Source organism: Pristiophorus japonicus, chromosome 17, assembly GCF_044704955.1.
Source record: "Pristiophorus japonicus isolate sPriJap1 chromosome 17, sPriJap1.hap1, whole genome shotgun sequence".
NCBI lineage: Eukaryota > Metazoa > Chordata > Chondrichthyes > Pristiophoridae > Pristiophorus > Pristiophorus japonicus.
In genome coordinates this window covers 72,831,806-72,850,787 of record NC_091993.1, presented here as the reverse complement: position 1 = coordinate 72,850,787, position 18,982 = coordinate 72,831,806, and the positions used below count along the sequence as shown (strand labels likewise).

General features: G+C 46.6%; 1 protein-coding gene across 7 annotated transcripts in view; it reads right to left on the bottom strand.

Annotated features, from left to right (window-relative positions):
* trim33 (tripartite motif containing 33) overlaps window positions 1–18,020 on the bottom strand; it is a 249,952-nt gene extending 231,932 nt beyond the window's left edge. For all 7 annotated transcript variants that reach the window (XR_011587467.1, XR_011587468.1, XM_070858846.1 and 4 more), the window contains exon 1: window positions 17,335–18,020. Coding sequence is in view for 5 of the 7 variants with exons in the window: in XM_070858846.1 (XP_070714947.1) it covers window positions 17,335–17,962 (628 nt within the window). In the remaining 2 variants the exon portion in view is untranslated. The remainder of the gene's footprint in view (window positions 1–17,334) is intronic.
* Between the last annotated feature and the right edge of the window lie 962 nt (window positions 18,021–18,982).

The window sequence follows — 18,982 nt, the reverse complement described above, 5'->3', positions numbered from 1 at the left end:
GGGGGGGGGGAGGAGATTGTGGGGGGGGGGGAGGAGATTGTGGGGGGGGGGGAGGAGATTGTGGGGGGGGGGAGGAGATTGTGGGGGGGGGGAGGAGATTGTGGGGGGGGGGAGGAGATTGTGGGGGGGGGGAGGAGATTGTGGGGGGGGGAGGAGAGATTGTGGGGGGGAGGAGAGATTGGGGGGGGGAGGAGAGATTGGGGGGGGGAGGAGAGATTGGGGGGGGAGGAGAGATTGGGGGGGGAGGAGAGATTGGGGGGGGAGGAGAGATTGGGGGGGGAGGAGAGATTGGGGGGGGAGGAGAGATTGGGGGGGAGGAGAGATTGGGGGGGGAGGAGAGATTGGGGGGGGAGGAGAGATTGGGGGGGGAGGAGAGATTGGGGGGGGGAGGAGAGATTGGGGGGGGGAGGAGAGATTGGGGGGGGGGGAGGAGAGATTGGGGGGGGGGAGGAGAGATTGGGGGGGGGGGAGGAGAGATTGGGGGGGGGGAGGAGAGATTGGGGGGGGGGGAGGAGAGATTGGGGGGGGGGAGGAGAGATTGGGGGGGGGGGAGGAGAGATTGGGGGGGGGGGGAGGAGAGATTGGGGGGGGGGAGGAGAGATTGGGGGGGGGGAGGAGAGATTGGGGGGGGGAGGAGAGATTGGGGGGGGGAGGAGAGATTGGGGGGGGGGAGGAGAGATTGGGGGGGGGGAGGAGAGATTGGGGGGGGGGAGGAGAGATTGGGGGGGGGGAGGAGAGATTGGGGGGGGGGAGGAGAGATTGGGGGGGGGGAGGAGAGATTGGGGGGGGGAGGAGAGATTGGGGGGGGGGAGGAGAGATTGGGGGGGGGGAGGAGAGATTGGGGGGGGGGAGGAGAGATTGGGGGGGGGGAGGAGAGATTGGGGGGGGAGGAGAGATTGGGGGGGGAGGAGAGATTGGGGGGGGAGGAGAGATTGGGGGGGGGGAGGAGAGATTGGGGGGGGGGAGGAGAGATTGGGGGGGGGGAGGAGAGATTGGGGGGGGGAGGAGAGATTGGGGGGGGGGGAGGAGAGATTGGGGGGGGAGGGAAGAGGAGAGATTGGGGGGGGAGGGAAGAGGAGAGATTGGGGGGGGAGGGAAGAGGAGAGATTGGGGGGGGAGGGAAGAGGAGAGATTGGGGGGGGAGGGAAGAGGAGAGATTGGGGGGGGAGGGAAGAGGAGAGATTGGGGGGGGAGGGAAGAGGAGAGATTGGGGGGGGAGGGAAGAGGAGAGATTGGGGGGGGGAGGGAAGAGGAGAGATTGGGGGGGAGGGAAGAGGAGAGATTGGGGGGGGAGGGAAGAGGAGAGATTGGGGGGGGAGGGAAGAGGAGAGATTGGGGGGGGAGGGAAGAGGAGAGATTGGGGGGGGAGGGAAGAGGAGAGATTGGGGGGGGAGGGAAGAGGAGAGATTGGGGGGGGGGGGAGAAGAGGAGAGATTGGGTGGGGGAGAAGAGGAGAGATTGGGTGGGGGAGAAGAGGAGAGATTGGGGGGGGGGGGAAGAGGAGAGATTGGGGGGGGGGGAAGAGGAGAGATTGGGGGGGGGGGAAGAGGAGAGATTGGGGGGGGGGGGGGAAGAGGAGAGATTGGGGGGGGGGGGGGAAGAGGAGAGATTGGGGGGGGCGGGGGAAGAGGAGAGATTGGGGGGGCGGGGGAAGAGGAGAGATTGGGGGGGGCGGGGGAAGAGGAGAGATTGGGGGGGGCGGGGGAAGAGGAGAGATTGGGGGGGGCGGGGGAAGAGGAGAGATTGGGGGGGCGGGTGAAGAGGAGAGATTGGGGGGGGCGGGGGAAGAGGAGAGATTGGGGGGGGCGGGGGAAGAGGAGAGATTGGGGGGGGCGGGGGAAGAGGAGAGATTGGGGGGGGGCGGGGGAAGAGGAGAGATTGGGGGGGGGCGGGGGAAGAGGAGAGATTGGGGGGGGGCGGGGGAAGAGGAGAGATTGGGGGGGCGGGGGGGGGGGGGGGGAAGAGGAGAGATTGGGGGGGGGGGAGAACGAGAGATTGGGGGGGGGGGGGGGGGTGAGAGGAGATTGGGAGTGGGTGGGGGAGGCTGAACGGGCCGGGCCCATCCCCAGCACCAGATTTACAGGTAGGTGGCGTTGGGTCGGGTTGGTGGGGGGGAGTGGTGGTGGGAGGAGGTCGGTTCGGTTCGGGTCGGGAGAGGGAGGTGAGGTCGGGGGTAGGGAGGTGAGGTCGGATCCAGTCCGGGGGCAGGGAGCGGGTGTCCGGTCCGGGGGGGGGGGGGGGGGGAAACGGATGTTAGGTACGGTCCGGAGGCGGGAAGCGAGAGTCGAGTCGGATCGGGAGGAAGCAGGAGCTGGGCGTGGGAGGAGCCTTATTCACACAGCCCCAATGAGGCCATTCGGCCAGGGCTAGGGGCTGCGTGCTTCGGGCCCCTCCCACACAGTTTCGGACGCCTGGAGCTACTGCACTTGCGCACCCACTGTAGCACGCACGTGCAGAGGTCCCGGCACTGTTTTTGGCGCAGGGACCTGGCTCCGCCCCTTACAGCTCCTGCTGCGCTGCATCGAGGGCCAGAGGACCTGCAGGGAGGTGGAGAATCTGGAGGGGTTTTTTAGGCGCACTTTGTGGCGCAAAAAACGGGCGTCCAGGTCGGGACTGCGCCGTTCTAGGCGCGGCTCGAAACTTGGGCCCGAAATGTCTGGAGAACAATAAACAGATGAAACCACAATGCGCACGTACGAGAAAGAGGTGCCTATATTACAGCTTTTGTACTTGTGTGTTACAGGATGTGCTAAACTGTATAGAATATGGGCACACCAAGAAATCTAAATAGTCTTGTGAAGACTATCCCAAGTAGCCAGATGATTTAGTTCGCAAATCGCAACCCCACCCCCGATGAGTTTGTCGGTAGCATAGTGATTAAATTACGGGACTAGTAATCCAGAGGCCGGGCGGGACTAATAATCCACAGATGTGAGTTGAGCTGGGTAATTTAAATTCAGTTCATTTAATAAATCTGGAATAAAAAGCTAGCATCAATAATGGTGACTATGAAACTACCGACTTGTCGTAAAAACCCATCTGGACCTTACCTGGTCTGGCCTACATGGGGTTGACTCTTAACTGCCCACTGAAATGGCCTAGCAAGTCAGTTGTAACAAACCGCTACAACAAACAGTAAGAATAAAAGCGGATGGACTACCCAGCATCAACCTCGTCACCGGCTACAGGACAGCCAACCCAGTCAACCCTGCAAAGCCATTCTTACTAATATCTGGGGACTGGTGTCAAATTTGGGAGATCTGTCCCACAGACGAGTCAGGCAACAGTCTAGCATAGTTATACTCTCAGAAACATACCTTTCCGCCAATGTCATAGACTCCTCTATCACCATACCTGTGTAGGTCCTGTCCCACCGGCAGGTGTACAGTGGTATACAGTCAGGAGGGAGTGGTCCTGGGAGTCCTCAACATTGACTGCCATGACCTCAGGTCAAGCATGGACAAGGAAACCTCCTGCTGATACCACCGACCGCCCTCAGCTAATTAATCATGTTGAACGCCAATTGGAAGAAGCATGGATGGTTACAAGGGCACAGAATGGTCACCATTACTGATACTAGCTTTTTATTCCAGATTTATGGTAGCAGTGATCACAGCACAGTCCTTGTGCAGATACTGTCCTATCTTCACAGTGAAGACGCCCTCCATCATGTGGCACTGCCACTGTGCTGAATGGGGTAGATTCATAACAAATCTCGCAGCTCAAAACTGGCCATCTATGTGGGCCATCATCAGCAGCAGAATTGTATTCCACCATAATCTGTAAACTCATGGCCCGGCATATACTTCACTCTACCATTGCCATCAAGCCAGGAAACCAACCCTGGTTCAATGAGGAGTGCAGAAGAACATGCCACGAGTTGCATCAGGCGTACCTAAAAATGATACACCAAACTGGAGAAGCTGTTGAACAGCTGAAGCAGCATGCTATAGACAGAGCTAAGCAATCGCACAAACAACAGATCAAATCAAAGCTCTGCAGTCCTGCATGGTGGTGGACAATTAAACAACTAACGGGAAGAGGTGGCTGCTCCATGAATATACCCATCCTCAATGACGGCAGAGGCCAGCACGTAATTGCAAAAGACAAGGCTGAAGCGTTTGCAACCATCTTCAGCCAGAAGTGTCAAGTGGATAATCCTTATTGGCCTCCACCCGAGGTCACCACCATCACAGAAGCGAGTCTTCAGCCAATTCGATTCACTCCACATGATATTAAGAAACTGCAGGGCGCACTGGATACAGCAAAGGCTATGGCCCCGACAACATCCCGGCTGTCGTGCTGAAGACTTGTGCTCCAGAACTAGCCACACCTCTAGCCAAGCTGTTCCAGTACAGCTACAACACTGGCATCTATCCGACAATGTGGAACTGCCCAGGTATGTCCTGGCCACAAAAAGCAGGACAAATCCAATCTGTCCAATTACCACCCTATCAGTCTACTCTCAATCATCAACAAAGTGATGGAAGATGTCGCTTCCAAGTGGCACTTACTCACCAATAACCTTACCGATGCTCAGTTTGGGTTCCACTAGGACCATTCGGCTCCAGCCCTCATTACAGCCATGGTTCAAACATGGACAAATTACAGAGGTAAGGTGAGTGTGACTGCCCTTGACATCAAGGCAGCATTTGACCGAGTGTGGCATTAAGGAGCCCTTGCAAAACTGAAGTCAATGGAAATCGGGGAAAACTCTCCACTGGCTGGAGTCATACCTAGCACAAAGGAAGATGGCTGTGGTTGTTTGAGGTCAACCACCCCAGCCCTTTGCTGCAAGAGTTTCTCAGGGCACTGTCCTAGGCCCAACCAATGCAACAAGACCTGGACGACAGTCAGGCTTGGGCTGATCAGTGGCAAGTAACATTCACGCCACACAAGTGCCAGGCAATGACCATCTCCAACAAGAGTCTAACCACCTCCCCTTGATATTCAACCGTATTATCATTGCTGAATCCCCCAGCATCAACACCCTGGGGTCACCATTGACCAGCAACTTAACTGAACCAGCCACATAAATACTGTGGCAACAAGAGCGGGTATTCTGCGGCTAGTGTCTCACCTCCCAAAGCCTTTTCACCATCTCATCATAGGCGGTCCCTCCTGTCGAGGATGACTTGCTTCCACACCAAAAAGGGATGAGTTCACAGCTACAAGGCACAAGTCAGGAGTCTGATGGAATACTCTCCACTTGCCTGGATGAGTGCAGCTCCAACACCACAAGCAGCTCAGCACCATTTAGGACAAAGCAGTCCGCTTGATTGACACTTGATCTACCGCCTTCAACATTTACTCCCTCCACCACTGGCTGCAGTGTGTACCATCTATTAAATGCGCTGCAGCAACTCACCACAGCTTCTTGAGCAGCACTTCCCTAACCTGCGACCTCCACAACCTAGAAATACAAAGGCAGCAGGCACGTGGACACACCATCACCTGCAAGTTCCCCACCAATTTATACACCATTCTGACTTGGAAATATAATCGCCATTCATTCATTGTGGCTGGGTCAAAATCCTGGAATTGCCTCCATAACATGTCCCTTCACCACAGACTGCACTGGTTCAAGGCGGCGGCTCACCACCACCATCTTCTCAAGGGCAATTAGGGATGATCAATAAATGCATACCTTACCAGCAACACCCTCATCCCAGTACGAACAACAAAACTCAAGGTGCCTATTTCATAAGTACTGCATATGTTGGGTTTATATTGATTTGATAAATAAAGATCATTGATCAGACAACTGTTTCGAGTCCATGTGCCTGCAATGAATTAAGAGGACAAAGATTGTCGTAACAATACACGTACACTTCCAACTCGGGTCACTGGATAGTCGTCAGGAGCAGGAACTTGAATGATTTTTCTGTTGTCATTGCCCCCACTCCTTCCCAGTCTGAAATCTGAGGCTGTGTAATTCTAGGAACCAGAGAAGTAATAATGCACTAGCAAACTAAAAGACTGAAGAGATTGGAACTGTGTTGCATGAATACTGTGGAAAGACCAAACTGATAACGGAAGATTACAAATGCACAAATTTCTAACATTCTGGACACAATCTGAACTTTTCATTCAAACCAGATGAAGTTGCAAACCAGAAGCAGCAAGAAACATATTTTCACTGTTAGGAACTTGGCCTACAGGTGGACTCAACATTTCCATTTTAAGAAAATAAACTACTGTATGGCTTTGACTAAAGTATTAGTTGGAAAATATGTTAGTGAAAATCAGTTATCTACCAGAAGTGCAAAGACAGCAAGGAACTCTGAGCAAATTAGGTAAACACGTGCAGCATGAGCCTGAACGAAGACTAAATTCCATTGGTTCCAGTCTTTACTCCCCTTTAGGCAACCCCCCTCCCAATATTCTGACAAAGCTATGCACGCGAATTAACAGAGTATTGATGCACAATTTTAAAGTAAAGTAATGTAATTATATTTTACGGGGTTATTTTATTCCAAGGCAACATTATACTTTGCCCAAAACTCACCAGTTATAACTTGCTAGTGTAAAGTACCGAAACATATGCTTTAAACGTTAAGGAAACATTCTATAACTGTGTCAGAATCGTGACTGACAGAATTTTATTAGTATCAACACAACCCTCATGTTCTGCCATTGCCACTAGGCTAGTGATCGCGTTTCAATCTGCATTCTGTCAATCACGGATCCAGCCTCTGGACAGCACTAATTCATCATATAGGGAGAACAAATTATATTCACTTACTTTGGGTGGAGGATTGCAGTAGAAATGTAGCCATTATAATCCTTCTCCTAGCACATCGTACTAATTACAGTAACATTCTAAACATATTTGTAGAAATTTTTGATGGATTTACAAATTGATTGCACACAAAGCTATTTCTTCTAAAATGAATTATGATTGTACAAAATTTAAAGGAGCTTTACTGTGAAATAGAATCATATAATGATTAAGCACAGGAGGCCATTCGGCCCATCGTGCCAGAGATGGATGAGAAAACACTACAATGATCTGATAAACAATGTACCAGACAGTGCCCAGACATATTTTCTGTTGTAGTGCAAACTTCACCATTTTACAAAATATTGAAGGTGAGTGTCATGGTCTAAGTACAGTAAAAGTCGCTGGATATTCTGTGACAGGGTTACCATTTGTTCAGTGCACATGGGAATTCCAGTCATGGTAGCACTGGAAGGAAGTGTACCACTCTGCTTGAACGACTCAGTTGTCACTAGTGCCTGTGTCAGGCATTTAATTAGTCTTAAGGGTTCCATGGCCACGCACAAACTTGCATCACTTCGCGAAAATTACATCGTGATTTACAGATCAGAACTAGGGTACAAGTAATGTGCCTGCATAAACTATTTTACAGCCAATAAATGTAATTTTTAGGTTTACCTTAAAACTTATACTGCACGTCCCTCTTTTTCAGATCCAGACCACTATTTCAAAAAATAATTTGTAATCACAGGAAGAATGTCAACTGAATTGCTACAGCGCACCATTTTAAACATTCTTTCACAAAATGTCACACTGAACAGCACTCTGCTGTGATACAATGCATCACTTATTTTATGCCCTGTGAAGTGCAACAGCATTCAGCACCCCGCCACCCCGCCCCCATCCCCCTCACTTGCTGCATCCTACCTAGTTACATACTAATGAATTATTTAGACACTGTGAGCTGCACTGCCTCAATAGCTGACACTGATCTATACCGCCCTCTGAGTATAGTCAAGAACTGTTAAACTCATCTCAATGCAAAATAATTTTACAAATTTAGAGGTTATGACCATTATTTTGTTACAAAAGTACTGGATGTGTGAACAGGATACATGGTTAAATGTTACTTACTTAAAAGGCTTACAGTGCATTTGCTTAGTCACAGCCGTGGCAGTTGTCATATGCATAAAAGTACCAAAAAAGATTTTACTGAAAAAAGGACCGGTATTAGCATCTCTTACAAACTGTCAGCTACCTTACGGTAAATCACTAGAACTCGCACTAGGATCATATCTTTCTATAAATACTGCTGGAAGATCCGTACTCAAAGTAAACATGTCAGTTCTCGCCAGTTACTGATTAACCTGCTTCCAGCATTTTCTGCTTTTAAGTCAAACTTCCAATATATACAGCATTTTTCTTTTTTTTGAACAAACATTACAAGTTTGGTTAGCAACCATAGGATATGATTACATAGGATATGATTACACAGGATATACAGCATAGAAACAGGCCATTTGGCCCAATCAATCCATGCTATTTAGTGAATATTTTCACATGTTTTGTTCAAAGAATCATTACATCCTTTCCAAAATTACCAGTGGGCTATAAACTAACCACGAAGATAAAATCCTAGAAATCTATGCCCATTAGTTGTCATGAACGTTGCGCAGTCGAATCATTATTCTCTACATTTACAGCAACTGCCTCCCTTGCAGACTCATTCAATCATTCACTGTGACAGTGCAGTCACATGTTTATAACTCTAGTTACACATTGCAAGATTAAACAACTCTTCTCTACATTTGTCTCCTACAAAAATAAATTCATTCATCCTTGGGAAAGCATTGGCTCCAAACCTGAAGTTCTTATTAAAGGGCACCTGTACGCACATTGGGATGTGTATGCACGGTTCAAGGTTTCTTCTGTCAAGATACAGGGAGCAAATGCATCCCAATTTAAACTCAAGATATCCAAAGTTTAACAAATAAACCATGAGTACACATTTACCATTTTCATGTTAAAAAAATATTTTTGCTGCATCTCACAATTTAAATACTTTGAAAAAGGAGACTATGACAATGAACAAAGTTGTAATTCACCACTACCTTTCTCGCCATTCCTCTCCAACCACCTTGACACAATTTCCCTGACAACCTCTGCCTAAATGCCAGCTAGAATAGGCAAATATCAATCATTCACTGTGGCAGCGCAGTCATGGTTTGACATTTAGCCTGACCAGAGATTACACTGGATTGCTGTGCATTTCTGACAGCACGATGGCATAAACGCATTTATAATTGGGGGTCGAGAAATTCGATAACACAAAAAAGGGTGCGGGCACCACGATGCGAGATATGTCCGCGCACGGTCAAAAAGTGCAGGTAGCGTGGTCAATTTCATGGTGCCTACTAATTATCATGACTGCAGCGCAGTCAAGCACTGAACGCACCATTGACAAACTGTGCGCTCAGGAGGGGGCCAAAGTTTGTGTTGTTCAAGCAAGGCCAGCTTACTTAAAGCTAGCTTGGTTTTGTTAAAGGCAGTCTCCATCTCGAGCTGCCTTCTGCTGATGAAAAAAATAATAGCGCTAACCCAAATGGCTCAAGAGGCCACCCAGGGTTTAAACGCAGCACTTTGTGGAGGGAGTGAACACTCGAAGAGAGGTCCTCTACCCACAGTGGGGGGGGCAGGAGACCCTCCAGAAAGGAGGATGTGGGAGAAGCTCAGCAAGGCAGTCACCCCCAGGACCTGGCTCCAGTGCCCAAAGAAATGTCATGATCTCAGACGCTGGTCATAGTCAGTGAATGCATCTTCAAAAGCCATCTCCTACCAACTGCATCACTAGCCTCTCACTGCATAAACCCCCCCCGCTAACAGTCTTGTATTCCTAGCTTCATCTCACCCCCTTGGAGGAGACAGCACTGGCCAGTCTTAGCAGGGGCATGGCTGAGCCCTTGGCCAGTGGTGGGGCTGAAAGTATAGAAGATGCCAGTATCCTCATATGCTATTCTCCTTCTCACTTCCCCTCATCCAACAATATCTTCTGATTTACAACTGCACATGGTGTAATTATGCACCTCTCATTTTCCCATCCTCTCCTCACCACAATCCTACCCTTGTGCCTTCCTCATTTCAGACACAAGAAATCCAGCCTGTCCAGTCAGTGGTTGACCAAGAAGAGGGAGAGGGGAGAAGAAACAGTCAGTCACTCAATTTCACACTCCCAGTCACCAGATCCTCAAGGTCGTCCTGCAGGGCCACCTGCAGTGTCCCCCACTGAAAGTCAGCAGCCTTCCACCAGCCATGCTGCAGCCACTGGGGAAGCACTGCCTGACATCAGTACAATAGGTAAAAGTATACACAAGACAGTCACTAAGGTGTATTACGTTGGATGGGAAAACAAATAAATCATTCTGAGACTATGTCCCGTAGTTTTAGTTTCCCCTATGAGTGAAAATATCCTCTCTGCATCCATCTTGTCGAGCCCCCTCAATATCTTACATGTTTCGATAAGATCACCTCTCATTCTTCTAAACGCCAATGAGTATAGGCCCAACCTACTCAACCTTTCTCATCTCAGGAATCAACCTAGTGAACTTTCTCTGAACTGCCTCCAATGTAGGTTGTGCAAAGATGAATCATAATTCAGTGTCAATTACCAAGAAAGTGGAGTTACTCCAGAGATTAGATAGAGGTGCTTCAGCGAAAAGACTGAGTGAAGAGTATGGTGTTGGAATCTCCACCATTTATGATATAAAAACTAGAAAGAACAGATTATGAAGTTTTATGCAGAAAGCGATGTTCAGAAAGAAATGAGCAAGAGAAAAACGATGCATAAGCCTAAAAGTAGTAAGTTGGATCGAGCAGTGATGGAGTGGTGGCGACAGAGAAGTGAAAAGATTCCATTGTCTGGCCCAATGGTGATGCAACAAGCCAAGATATTCCATGCAGAACTGAAGATTGAAACTCCATGAGAGCACTCTTCAGGTTGGCTATCCAAATTTAAAAGGAGTCAGGTAATTGAAAGTATGTGGTGAAAAAGCCTCAGCAAATCATGAGGCAGCTGAAGGTTATATAGATGAGTTCTTTCAACTAATTGCCAATGAAAATCTTTCCGCTGAGCAAATCTATAATGCCGACGAGACAGCACTGTTTGGATGCTATATAATTGAGAAAGACATTAGCAACAGAAGAATCACAGCCAGCAAGTGTAAAAGACGCCAAAGATACACTGACTGTGTTTGCTTGTGCAAATGCGGCTGGGACACGTAAGCGTAAGCTTATGGTCATCGGGAAAAGGCAGCGTCCAAGAAGTTTCAAGGGTGTGAGTGCATTATTATGCTAAAGGAGAGTATGGGTAACCAGGGCAATTTTTCTGAACTGATTCGAGAAGCATTTTGTTCCCCAGGCACGTGCTCTTTGCACAGAGGATGGCCTTGAAGAAAACTGCAAAATATTCTTGCAGCTAGACGATTGCTCAGCAAGTCCTGATGTTGAGCTTCTAGTAAAGGATAATGTCCATGCAATCTATTTACCTCCCAATGTAACATCACTGGTACAGCCAATGGACCAAGGGATTTTGAGATAAGAACATAAGAAATAGGAGCAGGAGTAAGCCATACGGCCCCTTGAGCCTGCTCCGCCATTTAATACGATCATGGCTGATCCGATCATGGACTCAGGTCCACTTCCCTGCCCACTCCCCATAACCCATTATTCCCTTATCAGTTAAGAAACTGTCTATCTCGGTCTTAAATTTATTCAATGTCCCAGCTCTCCGAGGCAGCGAAGTTCACAGATTTACAACCCTCAGAAGAAATTCTTCCTCATCTCAGTTTTAAATGGGCAGTCCCTTCTTCTATTATGCCCCCTAGTTCTAGTCTCCCCTATCAGCAGAAACATCCTCTGTGCATCCACCTTGTCAAGCCCCCTCATAACCTTATACATTTTGATAAGATCACCGCTCATTCTTCTGAATTCCAATGAGAAGAGGCCCAACTTACTCAACCTTTCCTCATAAGTCAATCCCCTCATCTCCGGAATCAACCTAGTGAACATTCTTTGAACTGCCTCCAAAGCAAGTATATCCTTTCTTAAATATGGAAACCAAAACTGTACGCAGTATTCCAGGTGTGGCCTAACCAATACTTTGTATAACTGTAGCTAGACTTCCCTGCTTTTATACTCCATCCCCTTTGCATTAAAGGCCAAGATTCCATTGGCCTTCCTGATCACTTGCTATACCTGCATACTAACCTTTTGTGTTTCATGCAGTGGGACCCCCAGGTCCCGCTGTACTGCAGCACTTGCAATTTTTCTCCATTTAAATAATATCTTGCTCTTCGATTTTTTTTCTGCCAAAGCGCATAACCTCACACTTTCCAACATTATACTCCATCTGCCAAATTTTTGCCCACTCACTTAGTCTGTCTATGTCCTTCTGCAGATTTTTGAGTCCTCCTCACACATTGCTTTTCCTCCCATCTTTGTATTGTCAGCAAACTTGGCTACGTTACACTCGGTCCCTTCTTCCAAGCCATTAATATAGAGATTGTAAATAGTTTGGGGTCCCAGCACTGATCCCCGCGGCACCCTACTACTTACTGATTGCCAACCCAAGAATGAACCATTTATCCCGACTCTCTGTTTTCTGTTAGTTAGTCAATCCTCTATCCATGTTAATATATTACCCTCAACCCAGTGAACTTTTACCTTTTATGTGGCACCTTGTCAAATGCCTTCTGGAAGTCCAAATACACCACATCCACTGGTTCCCCTTTATCCACCCTGTTCATTACATCCTCAAAGAATTCCAACAAATGTGTCAAACATGACTTCCCCTTCATAAATCCATGCTGACTCTGCCTGACCGAATTAAGCTTTTCCAAATGTCCTGCTACTGCTTCTTTAATAATGGACTCCAACAGTTTCCCAACGACAGATGTTAGGCTAACTGATCTATAAGTTCCTGCTTTTTGTCTGCCTCCTTTTTTAAATAAGGGTGTTATATTTGCTGTTCTCCAATCTGCTGGGACCACCCCAGAATCCAGGGAATTTTGATAAATTACAACCAATGCATCCACTATCTCTGCAGCCACCTCTTAAGACCCAAGGATGTTATTTTACCAAGTACTGCTTTATTAGTGATAGTGATTGTATTAAGTTCCTCCCTCCCTATAGCCCCTTGATTATCCACTATTGAGATGTTTTTAGCGTCTTCTACCGTGAAGACTGATACAAAGTATTTGTTCAATGTTTCTGCCATATCTCGGTTCTCCATTATTAATTCTCCAGTCTTATCCTCTAGGGGATCAACATTTACTTTAGCCACTCTTTTCCTTCTTATGTACCTGTAGAAACTCTTTTTATATTTCGTGCTAGTTTACTTTCATATTCTATCTTCCCTCTCTATCACTTTTTTTAAGTCATTCTTTGCTGGCTTTTAAAAGTTCCCAATCCTCTGGCCTCCCACTAGTCTTGGCCACATTGTATGCCCTTTTCAATTTAATACCATCCCTTATTTCCTTAGTTAGCCACGGATGGTTATCCCTTCTCTTAGTCTTTCCTTCCCATTGGGATATATTTTTGTTGCGAGTTATGAAATATCTTAAGTATCTGCCACTGTTCATCAACCGTCCCATACGTTAATCTATTTTCCCAGTCCACTTTAGCCAACTCTGCCCTCATACCTTTGTAGTCTCCTTTCTTTAAGCTTAGGACACTGGTTTGAGATCCAACTTTCTCACCCTCCAACTGAATTTGAAATTCAACCATGTTATGGTCACTCATTCCTAGAAATTCCTTTACTACAAGATCGCTTATTAATCCTATCTCATTACACCGTACCAAATCTAAGATAGCCTGCTCCCTGGTTGGTTCTGCACTGTACTGTTCAAGGAAATTATACTGGATACACTATGAACTCTTCCAGGCCAATTTTCTTGGTCCAATCAACATGAAGGTTAAAATTGCCCATGATTATTGCCATTCCTGTATTACAAGCCTCCATTATTTCTTGATTTATACTCCGTCCAACAGTCTAGCTACTGTTAGGGGGCCTATAGACTATGCCCACCAGCGACTTTTTCCCCTCATCTCCACCCAAACTGATTCACCATCTTGATCCTCTGAGCCAATATAGTTTTTCACTAACACACTAAGTGTCTGCTTAGTGTTGTGAACAGAGGCATGGGAATAACAGCGTTCTCGAAAGGTTTCACTGTGAAGGACGCCATATGGGCAGCTGCGGATGCGTGAATGAGGTAACTAGAAAGACCTTGGCCATTGCCTGGCATAACCTCTGGCTAGTAACTAGGTTTAGTGAAGATGTCGATGATGACGTTGAAGGTTTTCATGTGTTTAAGGAGAAGAAAATGATTGCTGAACTTTTAGAATACGCAAAAGGGCTGACTTGTGAAACTGCACTAGAATTGAATGAAGACGATGTCACAGAAGTCATTGATATAGACAATGATGCTCCTGTTGTGCATGAAGTGACAGATGAAGAAATTGTGGGCATAGTTTTGCATCCAGAAGAAAAGGATGAATGCAGTGAGGATGATGCTGCTGATAAAGTAGAAAAAGTGTCCATTGACAAAGCTATCAATCTTTGTCAAGAAAAAATTAACACCTAGTGCAACAAAGCTCCATAAAAGAAGAAATGATGCAGGTGTATAAAATTTGGGGGAAATTAATTAAACAAAAGCCAAAATTACAATTAAAATTAGTCGATATGTTTCAAAGGGTATCGCACCAGAATGCCCAAGATCTACAGCCTGTAACTACACTAGCAATTTCCACATTTGAAAATCCTATTGCTGGCCCATCTTCAGCCCCAGACATCATAGCTGAGCCCTCTACCTCAAGCACAACCTCTAGCTCAAGCCAATTGTAACCTGATTCTATTTCCGTGCAGCTTACTTAGAAGTGGATCACAGGAAGAATATTATTCTTTATACATTACAGGGTGCCAGTATTCTGTTTCACACCTATATTGTTTACCAAATAAAAAATTTTTTATTTACTGTATATTTCATACCTGTACTGTTTTCCAAATAAAAACCTTTATTTACTGCATTATATTTCATACCTGTATTGTTTACCAAATAAAAACCTTTATTTATTATATTTCATGCTTTGCATATATTCCTTTTCATATTTTAAATAAATTTTAAGTTGTACATACTTTTCCAAAGATAAATCCGGAAATATACACAAATCGCCCCAGCCTCTAGGTTGCCAGATTCGGGCAGTCAAACTTTCTGTTCCAAAATCCGGAAAGACTCAAAACATGGGCCTTAAGGGTTTCCAGATTCAGGACATCAGGTTGTGTCCAAAATCCGGACATACCCAAAAATTGTTCATGAGGTTTCCGGATTCAGGACATCGGATTTTCTGCTCCGAAATCTGGAAATACCCGAAACTCAGGCCCAAGGGTTTCCGGATTCGGGGCGTCAGATTTCTTCTCCGAAATCCAGAACAGCCTCAGTCCCGAGGTTTCTGGATTCGGGATGACTTCCCCCTCCCTCAGTGACGGAATCAACACATGCAGGGAAACCTGCACATGCAAGGGGAAAAAAATTGGAGAAAACTGAAAGTAACACATGCAAATGAAGACACGTAGGCTGATAGTTTCAATAATAAACTGTTTGACTTTTGTTAAGGAAGTTGTCAGTTTGAATATAGTTAAGCATTGTACACCTGGATATGATCTCTTCCCGTTTTGTCTTATCAACCAATTGCAATGTTAAATTACAAAAATGTCTGACCGTGTCAGTCAAATCCAACAGGTCCATACTTAGCACGTGACTTAAATCTCCCATCTGAGTGATCCCTAGCCACGTGACCATTTTTGAGATATCTATCTGTCAGAAGCAAATTACTAATGACTATTTCGACAGAGCCTTTTTCTCAACCTGCAACAGCAATCAATTATTTGGTCCCTTGTGCTTTGCTAAATAATTAAAACATTACATTTGCCATGTTTACTTTTAATTCAGATATTCATAAAGATCATTTTGCAGCAGTTATCAGACTCAGTTGTTCCGGCCTTTAAAATGCATGAACTATGAGATTCCCGAGAACACGTGACTAAAAGTTTACTTCCGCTGTTATACTTACTTCACCATACTATTACTTCAAATACCCAATATCTGTTAAACAGAACTGTTGCTGAGAAAATATGTCAAATTAATTTGAGTAATTCATTTCTTGGGTGAAAAAGTGAGCCATCGGTACCAAAGATATATCAAAACTGTGCAGTTGTTTAGCAATTTCACCCGACCCCACCACCATGATTGGAATGGAGTGTATAAAGAAAGTCATAAAATGAAGTATAGCTAGTTAATGTGTATACATTTTCAATCACCAAAGCCACAGGGATTTAATCAGCATTAAAAAATGTGTATCATGCAATGCTTACAGCTGCTTTCTGCCTCCCATTACTCAAATACAATGATAGTCACAAAGGTTTCCAATTTTTGCACGTGAGCATTGCTGTGTTAATTCAACTAGTAGCATATTTGTAAATATTAACATTCTCAACTTTGAAAAACCTTGAATGGGATTTTTCTTTAATTTGTTCTCGGGATATGGGAGACGCTGGCAAGGCCGCAGATACTGTCCGAGAAGGTGGTGGTGGGCATTCTCCTTGGACTACATGAATCAGAACTAAACCTTGCTGTGGAGTTCATTCTAAATTAAAAGATTGAGTTAGGAAGGGCCTTTTAACATCAAGCTTGCATGTGTATACCAAGATTCAAGTCATAATGAAAGCAGATTTTGCCAATCTGGAAACTTATTTTCAAAAGATGCTCAGTACTTCCAGCGAATTTCCTAAATAGGTAATTAATTCCTATACGTGTCCTGACTCAGCTACATTTAAAATATGTGCTAGTTTGTTATCTTATGCTTCATTTCTCCCAAGTTAGTCATAAATAAATATTTTGGCCTGTTTGATATTCGACCAATTCAAAACATTGGTAGTGTAGCATAAATTCAAGTATAAATCAAGTATGACATTTGATCAGTGAGAATTGGTCATACTCTTTCAACAAACAATAAAAATGCAGCTTTTCGATTGTAAGGGACACGGTTTGCTTAGGGAACTGGTATAAAACTATTATGATAAATGCCGCAAATTATTACACACATCGCACGCTCGCGATAAACCTGCCTGCAAATATTCTGTTTCCTAATCCTTTCCTTTGTAAAATCAAAACAAATAATCTACTCCAACACTTTAATAAAAGGTAAAAGCCCAGGGTTCAAAAGACAGCCATCAACCGTTCAGCCTATTGGGAGGGGAGGGGAGTTTATCTGAAACCCTCCGAATTTCACACACAGCTCATTGCAACTTGGGAAAAGCAAGATTGCAGTGCACCCCTTGCAACACTTGTTATCTTATTCCATATGAACACGTTTGTTCTTTAGGAAACCCAATCAAATACAGCAACGTATCAGCGAGATCAGGGAGTTCAATTGTCCAAAAACTTCAATGTGACGATGATCTGATTATGTAGGTCAACAGGGGCAGACATTAAAGTGTAAAAGTTGCAAGTGAAGTCCGCAGTGCACGGGTGGGTCCGCCTGCGTCCTGTGTCACTTACCCTGCTGGATGGTGGGCAATTCGCCGTTATTTCCTGCGGCGTTGTTGCTCCCGGCGGGGATCGGGATGCTCAGCTGGCGCTCAGGCTCCGGCAGGCAGCGCTTGCAGAAAGAGTGGAGGCAGGGCAGCAGTTTGGGCTCTTTGCCTTGCAGCATATCCCGGCACACGGCGCACTCGTCCAGCAGGTTGAGATTCACCTCGGTAGGGGCCGGGGCCGTCGCACTTGCAGTTGCTTTTTCTGGGCCCACTCCCAGGTTGGGTCCTGGCGCTGGACTGGGTCCGGCACTCGGACTGGGAACCGGACTGGGGCCGGGGCCGGCTCCCGGACTGAGGCCTGGGCTTGGTCCCGGTGCGGGCCCTTCAGCCGCCGACACCGCCGCCGCCCCCATCGAGACCGCCGCGGCCGTTGGCGGAGTCGTCGTCACCGCTGCAGCTACTGGTGGTGGTGTTGTTGTTGTTGTTGTTGTTACCGTCGTCGTCCCCGCTGCCGCCGGTGTCCCGCCGATCTCCGGCTCCGCTTTCTCCCGGCTCTCTTCCTCCTTGTCGGCCAGGCCGCTCTTCTCCTCAGCGCCGCCGCCGCCGCCGCCGCCGCTCGCCTCAGTATTATTCCCACCTTTGTTTTCCGCCATCTTTGCTCCTCCTTGCTCTTTCTCTCGCTCGGCGCACGCTCACATTCAAAACCCTCTCGAGCTTTCCACCAGACCAAACCCCCCGCATGCAACAGCGGCGCCTATTGGCCGCGCTCGCCCGTCTCCCGGCGGCCCCCCGATGCAAAGTGATTGCCGATTGGCCGCCGAGCACCAGAGCTGGCTCGCGGACGTCAGCACGCACGGGCCACCGGCCCTGGCTTCCCATTGGCTCCGCGACGCAGCTCCTCCGGGTGGCAAATGGCGGGCGCGCGCGGGATTCGAATCACGTGGATGCATCATTGAGTGTTTCAGCTTTGCAGAAAATCAGGACTATGGGTCCTTGGGAAAAAAAAGTGAGCGATCATCATCGGGGGCACTCTGTTTTTACTATGCATAATGCAGTGAAGGCAAAGATGGTTTATTCATAGTTTTATACTAAACACACGCACAAGGTGATCAGCAGCTGGAATGGGCTGCCTGGACCTGTGGTTGCTGGGAGGGCTCCCTGAAGAAACAGCTAGATGCTGCAATGAAAATATGGTAGAGTTGTTCTTCTGGAAAAATCTTATCAATATTCAAATATAATATTTTAATAATGAGTTTTGAGGAAGATGCCACATCAGAAATGCTACCTATCATTTTGCTTTTCAAAAAGAAAGACTTGGATTTATAATGCACCTTTCACGACCACCGGACGTCTCAAAGCGCTTTACAGCCATGTTTTGAAGTGTAGTCAATGTTGTAACGTAGGAAACGCGGCAGCCAATTTGCGCGCAAACAAGCTCCTACAAACAGCAATGTGATAATGACCAGATAATCAGTTTTACTGATGTTGATTGAGGGATAAATATTGGCCAGGACACTGGGGATAACTCTGCTGCTCAGAGGCGGACAAACTAACATTTTCATCTTCTGTACTTTTTGTTATGTATTCAAAGACATTTAATGCATTGTTATGGTTTATACAGATGTAAATAACAAAAGGTTTTGGTATGTTCTTTTGCTTTTCCACACTTCTCA